Source organism: Cetorhinus maximus, chromosome 2, assembly GCF_964194155.1.
Source record: "Cetorhinus maximus chromosome 2, sCetMax3.hap1.1, whole genome shotgun sequence".
NCBI lineage: Eukaryota > Metazoa > Chordata > Chondrichthyes > Lamniformes > Cetorhinidae > Cetorhinus > Cetorhinus maximus.
Window position 1 is genome coordinate 134130048 of NC_135880.1, and position 18414 is coordinate 134148461.

General features: G+C 40.5%; 1 protein-coding gene and 1 pseudogene across 4 annotated transcripts in view; both read left to right on the forward strand.

Annotated features, from left to right (window-relative positions):
• The window catches only part of tmod1 (tropomodulin 1), a 78761-nt gene that overhangs the window by 26423 nt on the left and 33924 nt on the right, over nucleotides 1-18414 (forward strand). For all 4 annotated transcript variants that reach the window (XM_078569680.1, XM_078569691.1, XM_078569676.1 and 1 more), the window contains exon 3: nucleotides 16333-16489. In XM_078569680.1, coding sequence (XP_078425806.1) covers nucleotides 16333-16489 — 157 coding nt within the window. The remainder of the gene's footprint in view (nucleotides 1-16332; nucleotides 16490-18414) is intronic.
• LOC144689704 (ribosomal protein eL22-like pseudogene) lies at nucleotides 13111-13551 on the forward strand (annotated as a pseudogene).

An 18414-nucleotide genomic window follows, 5' to 3' on the forward strand; every position in this document is an offset into this window, starting at 1 on the left:
TAACTGCTCTGCAACTGTCAGCTTATGTCTCTCTTTTCTTTTGAATAATGTGGGTTATGTTTGTCCTCAACTTTGAGTCCAGTTCTGCAAAAATACTAATCAGACTGTTGGTCTATCTTTTTACCCGTTTTCCTGAACGTTCTGGAGCATATCTCATTGTGTGCATGTATGTTCTAGACTTTGAGTTATATTTTCCTCTCTGATGGTTTTAGTGAGCAAGTAGGAGAATCAAAAGTGTTAAGATGTTGGTAGACAGCACCAACAGACTATTTATTCTCATTTTGCATTGTTTTGTGGATTATACCTATTCAGAAATGGATTAATGAATGGGTGAGGTAGGTGAATGAAAGTTAATGTTTATCCATCCAGATCTTGTTAAGATCTGTAATGAGAAATTCAGTGAGTGTCTTGCTCCAGGTTCAGACATGTTGCAATTGAACCTAATGAGAAGATTTTGAAGAGTCTCCACAGCAGTGAAAAAGTAAGTTGTAAAAGCCTGTGCTGTAGAATGAGGGAAAGATAACCCAATTAAACCTCCAAAGCTGGTAGTACTCCTGAGTCCTTAAAGCCAGCAGTTGCTTATATTAGATAGTTCCACACATTTGTAAATGATGAAGCTATCAAACATATTTATTCAGTTAGCCATTTATAGAGGCAAGCAGTAACAGTAAGTAGTTGAAATCAGTCTGGATAACAAGGCAACTTTAAACTACTTTATAAATGTTTTTCTTTGCTGACCTTTCAGAGAAAAGTCATATAAATGGACATAAGGGGAGCGACTAGTTGCCCAACCCCCACTGTTTATAGTCATTTTCAGAATTATGTAGGCATTTTACCTATAGAGCTGTTGTGTTGCCTACATCAAAATTATAGCTAACATGTACATCAAGAGCATCTTCAGGACAGAAGGTTTCTTTATTCAAATAATGGGCAACCAACTCCCTAACACATACACAAAAGCAAGCCCATGGGCTCCAGCAGTGTTCGTCAAATGCTACTTGTATTGGGGATATTTTAATTAGATAATGACCCAGATTCTGCAGTCAGCAGCAAAGGAATGGTTCTTGCTGTTCGTTACGCTGACAGCTGCCCACAGACTTTTTGTAGGCTTTTGAGTAGTAACTTATTAGTGTCATCCGGCATGGCACCTTGACAAGCAATCTGTGCTGTGAACTGGGAGAACACAGCATGGCTCTTCAACCAATCAGAATGAAGATTCATCACTCAGGGTCTAAATCAGGAAGTATAAATTAGATTTAAATGATGTACAGAAAGTGAAAAGGCAGGGGAAAGGGAAGACGGGACTAAGGAAAAGAGATTTTTAAAAATTAAAAAAAGAAATTCCAAAAAAATACTGAAGGAATGAAACTCCACATTTATAAAATTCAATTTTCAGTGCCAGGGAGTTTATTTGGCAGTAATGATGATTTATCACACTGTTAAAAAATGCACTTGCATCCTTATGCAACCAGTCCTAACTATATCTGCCATATTAATGAGTAAATATTGGCTAAGTACAACAACTGCATGCCCTTAGGTGTATTTCAGCTTCAAGTCTATCGATGAGACACTGTTACAGTGCAGCCTTTAAAGGAGCCTTGCAGTTCCAACTACAACTTCTGTATTTTTGCGTTTTCATGGGCCAATGTGCACTTCAGAAGTTGCTGTCCGATTTACTCCATTATAACGATGAGTGTTGCTAGTCTCATCGTTATACTTAATGCATGATCCAGGCTGATATTGCTGATTAATAGCCCAGTGCTATATGTTATCAATTTCTAGCACTTGGGTATTCTTGTGTCTGGCTTTCCCATTGTATATGTTTCAGTAATCGATCGGAATTTTAAGAACCACTCTCCCCATATATCATTGCAGAAACCATTTTGAGCAAGTTCACTTAAAATAACTTGTTTCAAGCTATGAAACACAGTAAATTCTCTATTATTGTAACCTTATTGTTCCGTGGGTTGGGTGTAGGCAGCAAGTTAAGTTTCACAACTTTCTTATACCATTCTCTTCTGAAATTGAGAGGAAAAGCCAGTTAACAGAGCATGCGTAGATAAGTGCAAATTGTGTTGTGACTTTACTGTGTGATGGATCAAGTGCTCCAAGTGGGAAGTATTCCTAATGCTTTGCTACATTCCTCTCCTCCTCTCCCCACAATTCAGAGGCTATGGATACTGGTGTATCCATTGTTAATAAATGCCAGTCACATTTTCCCTTCCTGACCCTTCCCAGACAAATTATGGGATGGTCATTGACTGAGCTTCCCTGATATGTTATCAGATATCAAGAGGATAACAGTGTTGGCCCATGTCTTTTGACACGGTCTCCGTGGAATCTGTTCCAGAGTTAACCCTCCCCTTGATCCATTGCTCCATCTTCTCCAACAGCTATCTTGCCATTGGGTTTGGAGGCCCAACTATTGCATGGAGCTTCTGACTTGAGTCTGATTAGCAGGGTCTGCACTGTGGGTATTTTTCATCAATGATACACCTGGAGATATATAATATTCAGTCATCAGGCTTAAGTATCAGGAGCCTTTGCTCAGGAACCCAGGCAAACGTGGGCCCCTGATAAAACTCACCATAATGCAGGAAAACTGCTATCAAAATATTCTAGCATTAAAAAGTACTGCCAAGAGGAGATGATGATTCAGAGTCAGCATATTTGGCGCAAACTAAGTACTGGCACTTGTAGATTAAAAATTACTAAATATTTATTTAGATATGAAAGCAATAGAAACAAAGGTAAGAATAATCTTTTATTAAACAAAAATGTTCTCCTCAAAAAAGAAATTCTATATTAATAAAGGGACAGCAATTGTTTGAACCAGGGTTCCAGTTGCTAGGAGATTGACATCAGACTGCTTATTTTGCTGAGACAGGGAATTTCATATATTTAAAAAGCATGGCCATTTGAAAGTTAATTGTTTCTGCCTCAGGGTGCCTGAACAGCTGAAGCTCTTTGTTGCCTGTCCCATTGAGGGTCTTAAGTTAAATTGAATCAAGTGAAGTTTTGCTTTGTAAGTTACTTTGATTTTACTTTGGGAAGTAAAGAGAAGCATGAGGAAATACTTTTTATTATACATTGCATCCCCCACCAATGCAACTTGTGGTCAGTAGAAACTACACACACTGCCAAAGAAAAAAACAGCGGATTCAATTAAATTATACAAATTAACCTATTTGATCTGCTAAAGTTATCATTAAAACAAAAGTTACTATTTTAAAAATTGCATGAGGATTTTATTAAAAATCAGTGAACTTGTTGCTGATTTAGTGCCAGAAAGCTTAATGCCTGTTCAGGTAAAAAAATCAATATATATGTAATATATATATACATATATAATTCAGTGCCTTTGACTATGTATGTACAGTTCAATAGAAATGAAAGGGCTAAAATGTACCACTATATTTGGGTTATATATTGAGTGCTGGAGGAAAGACTTGTTTGTACAAAAAAGGAAGCAAAATGTTTCTTAATGAACTGGCTTCAAATCAAACTGCTCTGTCCCATTTCACAGTTTATTCGTGTTGAGAGTTTTATATAAACTAGAATTGGTGAGATGCCCATTCTTGATTCACATTTAATGTTGGTCAAGGTGATTTGCCTAACAAATGACATACAATTTCTGAAATTCTAATTTTTTTAAGACCAAAAATGCAGGCATCCCACATGGCATTACTTGGGTGAAATCCTACCCTTGCCATTCACCAATTGATCCTTGGCAGTTTATTTTGTAGTTCGTGGGCGGAGATGTAGGCAGACTTGCCTACTGCACTGTCGCATAAATCAAGAGACAAACTGGTAACTTTTATATCAAACCTCTTGATTTTTATGAGTTGCTTTTTTTTTCAAGCGAGTTCCAATATAGATTGACAGTTGGTTTATAAACTTAATTTAGTGGCTTCTTGAAAAATGAGAAGGACCTGCCGTCCAATCACAGTGGAATGATGCAGTACAAAAAGAGACCAGTCAGCCCATTTTTGATAGAGTTATCCAGTTACTTGCACTCCCCTGCTCTTTCTGCATTAGCCTGTAATGTTTTTCCTTTCAGGTACATGTCCAGTTTCCATTTGAAGGTTGCTATTGCGTCTGCTTCCACCACCCTTTCAGGCAGTACATTCCAGATCATAATCCTAATTTATGATGGAGAAATGAATTGAAGGATATGCTGATAGGGTTGCTAAAATAACATGGGAGGAGGCTTGTGGACACTGGCACGGACCAGTTGGGCCAAATGGTCTGTTTCTATACTGCAAGTTCTATGTAAAATCTTACTACATATATACAATACAGTTTGCTGATCAAATAAAAGAAAAAAAGGAAGAAAGCCTTGCATTTATATAGCATTTTCACAACTTCTGGATGTCTCAAAGCGCTTTACAGCGGATGAAAAATTTTTGATGTGTAGTCACTGTTTTAATGTAGGAATGCCATCATTTTACATAGGAACCTCAGAAATGGCAAAAATCCCAGTTTCTAGTGGATCTGAGTCATCACAAATCACTTGTCCTTTTCAAGCAACAAGGCTTTTGAGTGCAAGCAGCAATTCTGTCTCTTTACCGTCGTATTAAAAGATAAAGTCTAAAGGTTGGTATATCCCAGGACTCTATGGATCCACATTGATTTTAACTGATTTAAACTAAAGTTGACTTTGAATAGAGCAGCTATGTGATGTGTGTAACTTCTTCCTGCTGCTGCCATCACTGTAACGATCTAGGTGGTGGTTAAAAGCTGCACCTTGCTGTGTTCATCTGGAAATAAGATCTAATATATAGGATCAATAGCCTGCATCACCAGGATACCTGAAAATGTCTTTCCTGAGATTGAGTCAGACTGTTTTGCAGGCATCCAGAGTGGCTGTCTAAGATGTCTGTTCGGCCTCTTGCATAGACTAATGAGGAGCCAAATGTCTGAATTTTTTGTTACCTCCTCGAAAACTGGGATGCCCAGGCTTCAGGCCTGCTCCTACCAAAGGGTTCTCTCTTTGAAGGCTCTGTCTCTCCCCTTCATAGGGATTTCCCACCAGTGGGGTCTATGGGAGATTGCTTTTGGAAGACTCAGTTTCCTTTTCTCCCCTCTGTTCAGGGTCTACTTGATAGACTCTGTAGTCCACACCACCACCCAACTCCCCACACAATCTTGCCATCAGCCTCACTTTCCCTCTCCCCAGTCCTGGTCCTCAGGGAGCAGCACCTGCCTGCATGGTTCCAGGTTTCCCCAGCTCTTTGTATCGATGAATCCAGGACTCCAAGTCACTCCTTCTTCTTGGGACCACTTACCTGGTCTGTGCAGCAGGGCCTAGTGTCTCGAATATGCCAACAGATTACTTCTTTCTGGTTCAAGAACAAACTTTGAGACCACGCGTTAAGTCACTCCTACCTCAAGCATATTTATTAGCACATAGCACACAGTATGTATGGTAATTATGCATAATCGCTTGAGGCTCAGACAGGCCCCACTTCTCGTTTCCTCTCCAGTTGGCTGTCTGGAGTTTCGGTGCATGCATGGGCATGGCTGATTGGGTGTGCATGTGCAAAAAGACTTTTTAAATAAAAATCCAGAATTTTCCAAGCCTTTTCGTGAGATCTGTAATATCTTTGCAGAACAAAAGAGACTGTGTGGCACATGGAACTCAAGTACTCAACTAACCTAGTTTATCCGGGTTTGACTTCTATATATACACAGAGGGTGCTACACTCCTCCCTCCTTAATGAAAAGTTACACAACGTCAAAATTCCAAACAATTAGATACATTTCTTGTTTTTAATTTATTTACAGATCTAACTTAACCACTGGTTTCCTATTCCTAAGAGAATATTTACTTTCTTGACTCAAACTTTCAGAAATTTGGGAAGGACATTGACCCTTTTTGGTCTGAGTCTGAGGAGAAAGTTTCCCCAGCAATGACTGATTTTGACCTTGACCTTCAATTGAAGTTCCCACTTCATCAGACATGTCTAGTACTTGATTTACCATTATCTTTTTACCATTACCATTACATAATCTTACACTACCTTCTGACTTTGGTAAAACCACTATGGAAGTAACTCGATTACTCTGTTCTACTTAGAGGTAATGTTCTCAGTCTCAAGTCTTTTCAGTTCTTGCTCTACTTTCTCCCTTAAAGCACAGGGCACTGGATGAGGCCTGCAATGAACTGGTGTCTTTTGTCCCTCTGGACCTGTACATTGGCCTTTATATCCTTGAATAGTTTTGCCGGTTTCACTAAACACCTGAGGGTACTTGGTGATCCCATCGTCTTGCGTTGTGAAGTTTGCTTCTGTGAGAGAAAGCTCATTCCAATTTAACTTAAGTGTTAACTAGTTTCTTCTGAACAAAGTTGGTTTTTCACCCTTCACCACAATGATGGGCAGTTTTGCACATTGCTCCTTGTATGTGATTGGAACCAATATACTTATATTATGGGAGTGTTTGCTCCATAACTTAATAATTCCATGTGTGACTTCACCAGTTGATGTTGACTCAACTTTTGATGGTATAGCGATTCAGGAATCACGTTCAAGGATGCACCCATGTTGACCTCCATGTTTACCGGATTTCCATCCAACGCTACTTGGACTATGATGCCCTGTAAATTTCCACTGGACATCCTTCTGCTTTGGGTTGTATGGGTCTCAACCGACCCCTCATCGACCTGGTGCTTTTCAACAACTGCATGCTGTTTTCTCCAGCCAGCGTTTTCTCTGTTTATGTTCTTTTGACATGCCTTGGCAAGATGACCCTTCTTCTTGCAGCTGTAGCATTCTGCCTTCACAAATGGACAATTATGTGCCCAGTGTTGGCCTAGGCATGAGTAGCAGGACTTTGTAGTACCTCTGCTACTACCAACTGCTGCTGTTGGGGCTTTCTGCTTTCTCAGCTGCAGTTTTTTTTTAACTTCAGCAGATGACTGGCGATTGTTAACTGTGACTTGTCTCGAGTCAGGTTCCGCCATGACCATGGACAACGCCGTTTGCCAAAGTTAACTTTCGACATAGCCCGCCAGTGTCAGCAACTTACGTTCACTTTTTAAACTGCACACGGACATGTCCCTCAGTGCTCGCTCTTGAAATTCTCCAAAATTACATTGAATGGACAACTTTTTCAAACCCTCGATAAAGTCCCAAATGTCCTCACTGGGTGACTGATTCCTTGTTCCAAACTGATAACTTTCAGCAATCTCCAATGGCATGGGACTGTAATGCTGCTCAAGATGACACAAAATATCTGACAGCAACATGTCTTTTGGCTTAACTGGGGTGAACAAATTCTTGAGCATTTCATACATTTCTGGACCTACTTCAGTTAAAAATATTGCCTTTTTCCTTTCCCCCACTGCCTGATTAATAGCTGGATTATCAGGATCTTTGAGGATATTATTAGCAGTGAAAAACATCTTGAGCTGCACCATGTATGCATCAAAAGACTTTCGACCATGGCTGTGCTCTCCCAGATATCCAATAATACCTGTTGATGCAGCCATCTTCGAACGTCAGTCCACACAAGCGTACAAAAACTATTTACTCTATGATGGGTTTTTTAAACCTATTTCTCAGCAAAAAGAACCTCGCATTCCTCTGCTGGTTTGCTGGAAACATCTCCAACCCAAATTTCTTCATCTAGGAAAATCCATAATCCCACCTTCGTTGCCAGACTGTGATATCTTTGCAGGACAAAAGAGACTGTGTGTCACATGGAAATCAAGTGCCCAACTGAACTGTTTATTCCAGTTTGACTTATTTACATACAGAAAAGAAAAATACACAAAAAGACCACAAGAGGATGCTATTACAAGACTTCAGCAAGACTCCATGTGACTGAAAAAGTGTCTCTCTTGACAAATTTCCTTAGGCCCAATTTTAACGGAACTGGCGGAAACGGTTGGAGGATAGCGAAAGTAATGAGTGTCAATTACTTCTGCAACATGGGGCTGAAGAGAAATGGGGTTGTGGAGGTAACTGGCAGCTGTTACTTTAGTTATCTCACAATTTTCAACCCTGTCCCCCTATTAAACTATTCTTTTGAACAGGCGAGAAGCAGGCCCGCAGGAAGAAATCTTTTTTTACATAGCGAGAGGTTAGGATCTGAAATGCACTGTGTGGTTGTGTAGTAGAGGCAGATTCAATTGTGGTTTTCAAAATGGAATTGAATAAGCACCTGAAAGAGGGAAAATTGCAGGGCTACAGGGAAAGGTTGGGAGGGTTGGACTAGCTGAGTTGTTCTCAGACATGCTGGGCCGAATGGTGCTGCAATCATTCCGTGGTTGTAAGGAAATGGAGCTTTGTTTCAAATATGCAGGTCAGATCTGATGATACCATTGGGACTGATTTGCAATTTTATCTAAAGGCCTAAATGAGGGATAGAGGGAGGAAGGGGGACAGGGTAAGCTCTTTTGTCAGGCAAAACAGCCAGGAACTGGACCCTGAGTTAGAAGTGGCCCAGCAGATAAATTATAAATTTACTTTTCAGGCTTTCTTGTGAGTCAGGAGCAGCAGAAGAACTCCTCTGGGTCCCACAAGGAAGCCTTGAGCCTGTCTTCAACTGGTCCCCCACCTCTCCCCAGCTGCACTCTCCTACCGCTCGCTGTGGTTCTCCCTGCAGGCTAGATTGATGATCTGGCCAGCTGTCGGATGGGAAACTGCAGCATTTAAATGAGGCCTTGCGCTTGAGATTTGGCAGTGCCCTCATGTCCCTATTTTGTAGGTTTCTCCAGCCAATCGAAAAACCAGGCTGAAGATAGAAGTTTCAGAGGGGAAATGAAAAATCAAATAAGAGACGCAAAGAGAATGGCCAAAATTTTCTAATCATCCCTATATAGAGGGACGGTGCCAGAGGACTAGAGAATTGCAAATATTACAACGCACAATGTTATATCCTACACAAAAAAGGTGTAAGGATAAACCCACCGATTACAGCCAAGTCAGATTAACCTCGGTGGTGGGAAAGCTTTGAGACAATATTTTGGAACAAAATGAACAGTCACCTGGACAAGCGTAGATTGATAAGGAAAGCCAACACAGACTTGTTAAAGGCAAATCATGTTTAACTAGATTAAGTTTTTGATGAAGTGACAGAGGGTTGATAAGGCTAATGAAGTTGACGTGGTGTACATGGACTTCCAAAGGGCATTTGCCAAAGTGCTACATAACAGGCTTGCCACCGAAGTTGAAACCCCTGGAATAAAAGCAGCAGTGACAGATGGATAAGATGTTGGTTGAGTAATAGTAAACAGAGTAATAATGAATGATTGTTTTCCAGACTGGAGAGTGGGTACTAGGACCACTGCTTTTCTTGATATGCTAATGACATAGACTTGAGTGTACAGGGCACAATTTCAAAATTTGCAGAAGACACAAAATTTGGAAGTATTGTGAACTGTGAGGAGGATAGTGATAGACTTCAAGAGGACTTATACAAACATGGAAGTTATAATGAACCATTTATAAGATACTAGTATTGCCTCAACTGGAATATTGTGTCCAATTCAGAGCATTACACTTTAGGGAGGTGGTGAAGATTTTTAAAGAGGGTGCAGAAAAGATTCATGAGAATGGTTCCAGGGATGAGGAACTTCAGTTATGTGAATAAATTAGAGAAGCACAGGTTGTACTCCTTAGACAAGAGATGGTTGAGAGGAGATTTGATAGAACTGTTCAAAATCAAGGATTGGCAGATCATATCAAACAGCACGTCCCTTTGGCTGTTCGCAATATTCAGAGTACTGACCATACTCAATCAGCCCATGCTTGCAAAACTCAGAAGATAATGTCTAACAATTAATGTCTAATTGTGATTCTGCAATTAGACAGCACTTGCTGAACAATCCCAAGTGTGCTAAGAATTACACCAACAGCCAATTTAAGATTATCTTGCAATGTTGACTCACTTACACTTGCTGGAAGATACGTCTATTCATAAGCAGGGAACTGCCCTCTGCAGGCAAAAAGAACATGTCCAGGCATCGCATCTTTTTTGAATTAAACAAAAGCGTGGGGCACAATAATTCCCTGGTCTAAGCTCCATGGAAATGCTTCAACCAAGCAGGCTTAACTTCCCAAGCAGTCAGCACCCTACTTTCATGCAGTGTAAATTGTTGCTTCCATTGAAAATTGGTGTTCTCATTTCTGTCCTGATGAGTGCAAGACGAAAAGCTTTGACAGCATGTCCTTTCTTTCATTCCTTGATTTTATGGATATAATTTCAAAGTACCCTGTCAACATTGCAAGGTGAACAATGATCCTTTCTTTCACACACTCTGCTGTTATTATTTTTGTATCCAGAAATTCAGCCAGTCACAGGAACGTACCTGAAACTCCATAGCTCCCTCTCATACTTCCACTTTTCCTAAATGCTGCAGCCTTGTCACTTGCTGAGAGCATGGTTGTGTTGCTCCTTGCATTTAGATTGAGTGGTATTTGACAAATTAAATTGTCAGCAACGTACGCAAGTTTCATTATCTATAATTGGTCAGAATAGTTTTTAGCTAATGCAGGATTGTACAGATAGAAAAGCCTGCAGCTCTTCCTAAGAGACCAATGTACTTCAGTGTGAAATGATAATTTTTCATGCCTTGCACCCATTTCTGATCACAGCTTTGCACACATACATGAATTCACTGGTTTGGACTTCACAAAATTCAGTTGCTTTTGACACAGCATGTAATTGCATTCTTTTTGAAGCATGTGGTTGGCAATACAGCATACAAGGTAATGATCATCTGTGGTTTTCCAGCTCTTCTTATTGCAATGATTCTACCCCTGTTGCCTGTAAAAGTTGCAGCACCATCCAAATAGTATCACAGTTCTCCCACTACAGTGAGTCTGATTTCATGAATTAGCTAGTAACCTGAATATTTCTTCACCCACCTGACAGAAAAGCAGCTTTCTAAAAACTTCCCCAACCCAAATGAGTACAAATAAGTAATTGCGTTGCACTGCTAAGATCAGTTGTCTCTCCAGCAGCATCTTGATTTTTAAAATTCTCACCCTTGTTTTCAAATCCCTCCATCACCTCGACCCTCCCTAATCTCCAGTCTCCATTGGCTCCACAATCCTCTGAGAGATCTGAGCTCGCCTAATTCTGACCTCTTGAGCATCCCTGATTTTAATCCCTCCACTACTGGTGGATGCACCTTCAGTTGCCTAGGCCCCAAGCTCTGGAATTCCCTCCTGTCACCTATCTGCCTCTCTAGCTCAATTTCCTTCTTTAAGACACTCCTTAAAACCTTGCTCTTTGACTAAGCTTTTCATCTTCTGACCTAATATTTTCTTATGTGGCTCAGTTTCCTACTTTGTTTTATAATGCTCCTGTGAAGCACTTTGGGACATGTTACTACATTAAAGGTGCTATATAAGTATAGGTTGTTGTTCAGACTGAATTGCAAACTGCTTACATTCACAAAGTCCTTTTCCAGTTGGCATTTTATATCTCTTTAAAGTTCTTCTTTTAACTGTGTCATTAGAAACTGATATTTTCCACTTCTGTTCTGTGTCTGCACTTACCATCACTCTACAGCAGGAAGAACCATCTCCTCTCTGTTAGTATGTAATTTCTTGCTTTTAAGTTTGCTTCTCTTAAGAAGGATGGTTTCAGGGCTTGTCTGCACCCAATGTTATTTATCATTTGCATTTTCTGACGCCTACCTCCTTTTTCTCATTCAAAAATGTCTTTTTATTATCTTTATGTTCTTGATACTTTGTTTGAGATGCCACATTAGCTTTGCAGGTTTCATTGCCTCATTATATAAAGTTTGTAAGTACACAACACATTACTCCTGGGTAACAGGATCAGCCTTAGGGAAAAATGGTGCCTTGTCACACTTTCATTTTGGCACTCTTTCTTTGAGTTTGTGGTTATTTAAAAAAAAAACTCCCATCCCTTGAACAAGGCTGAATTCACCTGGCACTCACCATCAGCCTCGGGTGTACCCAGCAATCTTCATGCTCATTTCTGTGCTCCTCCATGTGTGCTTGCCTCCTAGATCAAGTAGCCAGCCCACTCTGCACTGCCCCTATGCAGCCACACTCGGTTCACATCTCTGGCCACCACTCATTCACATACTTATCTATTCCGTGCACTCCCGAAAAGTCTGTGCGGACCACAGTTTGAGAACTACTGCTATATAAATATGCAGTCTAGGCTCCAATGACATCGTCAGGGCCCAGCCTGCTACTTTAGCCTAACGCGTGATTGGGGAAGCAGTAGTGGCTTCCCTACCAGGCTAAACCTGCTGGAAACTACAGCCAGAAAAGGCATGGCGAGGCAACAGGCTTATTCGTTGACCAGAGGAAATAGAAATGACCTACTGGGATCCACGAGTAAACATTGGACCTCTCCTTTCTCTAGTTTCCTTCATTCATTCCCCCTTACAGCCCAACTGCTCAGCTCCCAAGATTCCCATCCTGAAGTATGTGAGCGACCTGTACCCTGAGCTCCTGGTGATGCTTCCTGATATCTAATATTAATGGATGGGCAGCTGTTTTGGTTGGGAAATCATCAAGTGGCACTTTAATGAGTGCCAGTCATTAAAATTGCTCGAGCCCCTCTGTAAATTTGGACAGGCTCAGTGCTTGCTTTGTGGTGTTGCTGCCCAGGAGTAAAAATTGAGCCTTTATTTTGAATACTTGGCAGTCCTGTTTATTTAACAGATAATTCTTTAAACTCTTTAAAGTATGATTGATTATATTTGATTCTGTCCAAGGTTGGTTATTTACTCATTAATCCAATGCCAGAAGCTAGACCAAAATTAAAAATAACAGGAGGATTTGTTTTAAATGGCAGCAATGAATCCAACAAACCAATATTTAAACAGTTGTCCTTTTCTTGCCAATTCCCTGCCTCAATATTGCCCCTCTCTTTTCACCCACCCAAAAATATTTACTTCCAGCTATGGTATTGTTTCACATGTGCCAGTCGCCCTATGTGCTTTCTGTGTGAGCCAATAAAGTAGCTATTGTAAGCCACTCAACCACAGGGATAACAGGAACTGGAAGTTTAGGCTTACGTTTATTTATTATATATTTATCCAGGTGGCCAATTGTGTCCTGAGATCAGCTAATGGAGCACAAACCGATTCTTGAAATGTGGATAATCTTGGTCAGTATGGTTCAGTTATTAATTGAACTAATTAGCTTAGCAATTTGGAGTGGTCAACAATCACCTGTGCTCCTTAAGGGCAAGAAGAAACCCGTTTAGAGGTTCACCCTCAACCTCTCCAACCCAGTGGAAGATGGGATCCTCGACTGCAGCAACTTCGAGCAGTTTCTGCCAGAGAAAGTGAAGGTTGGTGGGAAGGCCGGAAACCTGGGCAACGTCGTCCAGATAGAGTGTCTGAAAAATACTGTCACCTCAACCAAAAAGTTCTCCAAGAGATACCTGAAGTACCTGACTAAAAAGTACTCAAAGAATGATCTGCGAGACTGGCTGTGGGTTATCGCCTCCGATAAAGAAAGCTACGAACTCTGCTACTTCCAAATCAGCCAGGATGAAGAGGAGTCTGAAACTGAGGATTGAAGGGGGCTTTGCAGCTGGGGGCCTAAGACTCGTGTAAAGGAAGTGTGGTTTTCAGAGAACATCTATATAAAATTATTAACTTATTAATAAATCACTACTTTCACAGTAAAAAAACATTCGACCATAATTCTAAATCTCATCCACACGAGTGGGAATAGAAATATGAAAATTACTCAGCCCTTCGCCTCACCCCTTCTGTGGGGGTGGTGCTGCCATAGTTGAAGAGAGAGCTTATACTCGCCAGGATTGAAACCAATCCTGACTGCTGTCACCATAATGTTAAATCTACTGTTAGCTGACGGCTTCCTCTGGCAATAACCAAAGGAAAAGGTATCACCACTTTTACATGTTCCCTACTGGACATTGAGTATTTAAATAAAATTTTGGTATGTATGTTTTAAACACGAGACAGTTTTAAAATAAATCTATAATATGAACTATTGTAACTCCATTCAAAGGGTGCTAATTCTTTTCATTAGCTGAAGTGAAAGGTCACATCATTATATCACTCATCAGAATATCAGCGGTATGTGCACACACTCATTTGCACACTCCTGCACGCACACTTTTATGCTGTTCTTCCACTCATGCTTTGGCCTCAGTAGCCATACTTAAAACTTAAAGAACCTACCAAACTTAGGAGTGTTGCATCGGCAGACTGAGCAAACACTCATTCTTGATGCAGGGTTTTGATTGAGAAGACACAGATTTCTCATATCTCATGAGGCTTGAATGCCTGAGTTCATGGGAGCTGCCAGCTTGCCCAGCTGTGAAAGGTGTGGATGGAAGAAAGGGAAAGGGCAAGTGATATGGTAATATTATGGACAAAATTCTTGTGTTTTCTTATTGCCCCTGATCAGTGTATTTTGTATGTGATGGGTGTGTGTTTTAAATAGTTCTAGCAGCAAGCATTTGGTGAATTTATAAATAAGGTAAGTTCTTTATTACCATACACTTGCCCCAGAGGTTTGAAATGTGACCTCTCAATCAGTCAGCTCACCTACTCTATCACTCACGGAAAAAATATATAATTTATGATTGTCTCAGTGTCTTTTGTAGCAAGCCTGTAGTCTCTTAGTTGAGTTGATGCCTTGATGGAACTGAAGCTCTTGAAAAGCAGAGGATTTTCAGTAAGCTGCAAAGCCTCTTATAGTCAACTTTCCAGGAGGTTGATTCTCAGGTGGACTTAAAGTTGGAACAGTTTGGGGAGAGCCCTTCTCCCACTTTCAACGTATGCAGCTGGTTTGATGACTGTCTAATAGTTTTCTGTCAAGAATAGCTTCTTGCTGTTTTAAAAGCAAGCAACAAACATGGCTGTCTTACCATGTGACCTGTTACAAGTTCAAAGTCCTTTTTCAAATACGGTGGGTGGCTAGGTTGATTATGCACCCTGTGTGATGACTTTCATGCCTTGAGAGTTTGAGGCAGCTAGTGTCTTTGTATTTGAATGGCCCATTCAATTTGAAATAACCCTTTTGAATTAGTTTCAGGAAAAGGCATTGAATCAACATCAGTCTGTAAAGTTCCTTTTGTTCCCTCTTGAGACAGGGGAGTGTTTTCATCCTCAGGAGAAGTCAGGTGATCCTTGGGCGGCCATCTTTTTATAGCCTATTGTGGTCTTAAAAAAAAATATTGACTGAAAGTCCATAATACACTGGAACGTGACAGTAGAGAGAGTTTTAAAATTACAAAAAGGATTTCCATACACAACTCCCATGTTTGTTTAATTTTGTCAGGGTTTTCCCTGTGTTTTGAATATTTTTACCCATTAGGTGTTGGCCTAGTGAGGCTTCTCTTACAAAACGAGGCTGTGAAAAGCAGTGACTACATCACCCTGACCCGAACACGCGAAGCTGAGATGAGAAAGAAATAGGAAGAATACAAAGAGAAAAGCAGAATACAGCAGATGGTAGAGTGGGATCGACTGCATTTAGTGTAAGGCCATAGACCCTTTTGGATGATTGAAGCCCTACAAGAATATTGTGAGAATATTTGCATTTGGAGAGCAGATTTAATGCCGAGGATTGCTTTCAGCAAACTGGCTACTCATGCTTCACATTCTACGTACTGCAGGAGAACAGAAACTGGAAGGGCCATCATTAAAAGCAGTTTGATGCCAGCGGTTTAGATAAACTGCTGGATAGACAGCATGACGCCTCTGACTTGCATGTACAGAGAACACAACTCCTGCACTGGGGAGCATAACTAGCAACTGTGCCAGAAAAGCTTAAAGGCCATTAACTCTTTATCTGCTCATGTTTGTTGTTTAGGTTTTACCAATTTTAATTTCAACGGATAGTTAGCAATAGTTGACAGAGCATTTAGAACTTCGAGCACTTCGAGAAAAATATCTTCCTCAACAGTCTTTGTTAGCTTTTGAATTTGGTGCATAAATCCTGTTCACCAACTGCAAGCAAATAGAATGGGTTAGACAAATGTACTGGTCAAAAGTGGAGCTACAAGGCTTCCATTGGTGATTTCCTGATAGTGAAACAAGTCATGTAGTTTCTCACTGAATATTGAGAGGCCATGGAAAAAGCTTCCAACTAGCAATCCTGGTGCTAAATTGTACTGTCTTCTCATTTTACCGTCCGACAAGCACCTCCTCTAACACCAACACATTGCGTATTAATCCGCTTTCACGAAATTACTTTACTTCTCATTAAAATTGGATGAGACCAGGTTTGTACCATTAATCTGTACAGCTCTAGAACTGCTGTTCCAACTGAAGGATATAAGATGGGATGTGTAGTCCATACATGGCATTGCAGATTAGGGGAAAAATGTGAAAGTTTATTTTTTCTTTTTCAGAATGACCTTCTACCTGTAGGATTAAGGCAGAAAGATCAGACCAAAAAGGCACCTACAGGCCCACTAAATAGAGATCAGCTTCTGGAACACCTAGAGAAACAAGCGAAAGAGTGCAAGGACAGAGAGGACTTGGTTCCTTATACAGGAGAAAAGAGAGGTAAGTGATATTTTTATGCTGGTATAATACTTGCAAGATCTGCTTTGCACAATCTTTCTTTGACTACTACACCCCATGTTTAATGGTTTTTATTTTAAATTAATGCGGAGAGATTGCCACCAAATTACTCTTGTGCTGTGTAGCTTGCTGAGCCAAAGTTTCAGGACTCCCAGAATTAAAACAGAAATGGTGAAATTCCTCAGCAGTTCAGGCTGCATCTGGGGAGAGAGAAAGAGTTAATGTCGACGACCTTTCATCAGAATGGACTCCCAAGTGTACACAAGCATCCTGCAAAAGCAGAACAAATGTCTGTCAAATTTCTCTCAGCTTTCGTGTCTAAGGCTATCCCACCCATTAGTAGTTTGGCTCTGCAGCTTCATCTGGAGCTGAGTGTTTAAAATTCCAACCTCCAGTCTGCCCCTTTGGATTCCAGTGGTGAGTCAGAATGACACATCAATCAGTGGTACCTAGGACTGCCTCTCACATTACCAACACTAGCATGGATTTGGCTACATACTTCTGTTGCTCTGTGTGTTTTCTCTGAGCTGCCTTATTTCAAGGAGATCTTGCCTATCTTTCCCTGTGAAGTGGATGGTATGCACCAGGAGATCCTGACTAGGTGATCATCATGATAGGTAGGAGAAAATCTTGGGTCCATTTTTTCCACTGATCCACAGTATTCCCATGCAGTGAGTCACATAATCCTCATTCCCATTTGTTCACAAGAACCTATCTAGTTCTTGCATTTGTGAATGATCACTAAAATCAAACAGCAGTTAACAGTAACATTGTCCATACTCTATTTGTGTGCAAAATAGTTTGAGACCTGAAAGCAAAACTAGGAGATTATATGACCAATTAAAATGTGTCGCATCTCTGGTCTGAGTATTTGCATTTCAGTTCAACAGAACAAGTTACTATAAATCTGAACTAAAACCTATTGATGCTTCTTTATTTTGTTGCAATGCCTACAAAGCAAACCGTAAGATGAATAGTAATATTCTCATTGAATTCTTAAACTGCCATGCTGGGATTTGAACTCTCATTCTCTGGATTATGAATCCAGGCCTCTGGGTTACCCCTGTATGACAATGTAGTGATTATGATACTGGACTAGTATTTCATGTCTGTTCAGTCCGCACGCGTGACCCTGAGCCTTGGTCACCTGCCATTTTAATTTTCCACCTTGTTTCCACTCTGACCGCCCTGCCCTCAGGCTCCTGCAGTGTTTTAATGAAGCTCAATGTAAGGTCAGGGAACAGCATCTCATCTTTCAATTAGGCACTCTGCAGCCTTCCAGACTCAAAATTCAGTTTAACAATTTCAGACTTTAACCTCTGCCCCCACTTTGTTTTCATTCAGCAAACATTCTGGAGAGAAATTCAAGTCTTTATCTGACATCAAGCTTTAGGCCAACCTCGTAACTCTAAGAATAATAATCCATTTGGCCCCTTTATCAGACAAATGCTGAGTTATTTCACCATCAAATACAAAACTCCCGTAATCTTTTATGTTCCAATTTACACCTGCTGTAAATACATTAGGTGGCATTGGTTTGTCACAAGCCTTACTCACTGGTAACACATTTTCTGGAGAAGCACTAGACATGCCCATGGAGGTTACCGGCTTAGCTTTCAATTTCCAGCTGTTGGCTTTCACATGCTGTGATTTCTGACAAGTTGGCCTCCTTGAATCATTTTTATTCTCCATGCTGTTTTTTTACTACTCTAAGAAGCATCTGTCTTTTCATTTCTCTCATCCTCCTTATTGTAATTAGTGTTCTATTCATCACTGCTTTTCTATCTCTCCAATTTCTGTGTGGGTTTACAAACAAAGGTTTGCTGCCCTCCTATATGTTTGTGGGTAGTCCATAACCATCAGCCAAAACTCCAGCCTCTCTTGCTTTAGAAACTTTTACAGTCTTC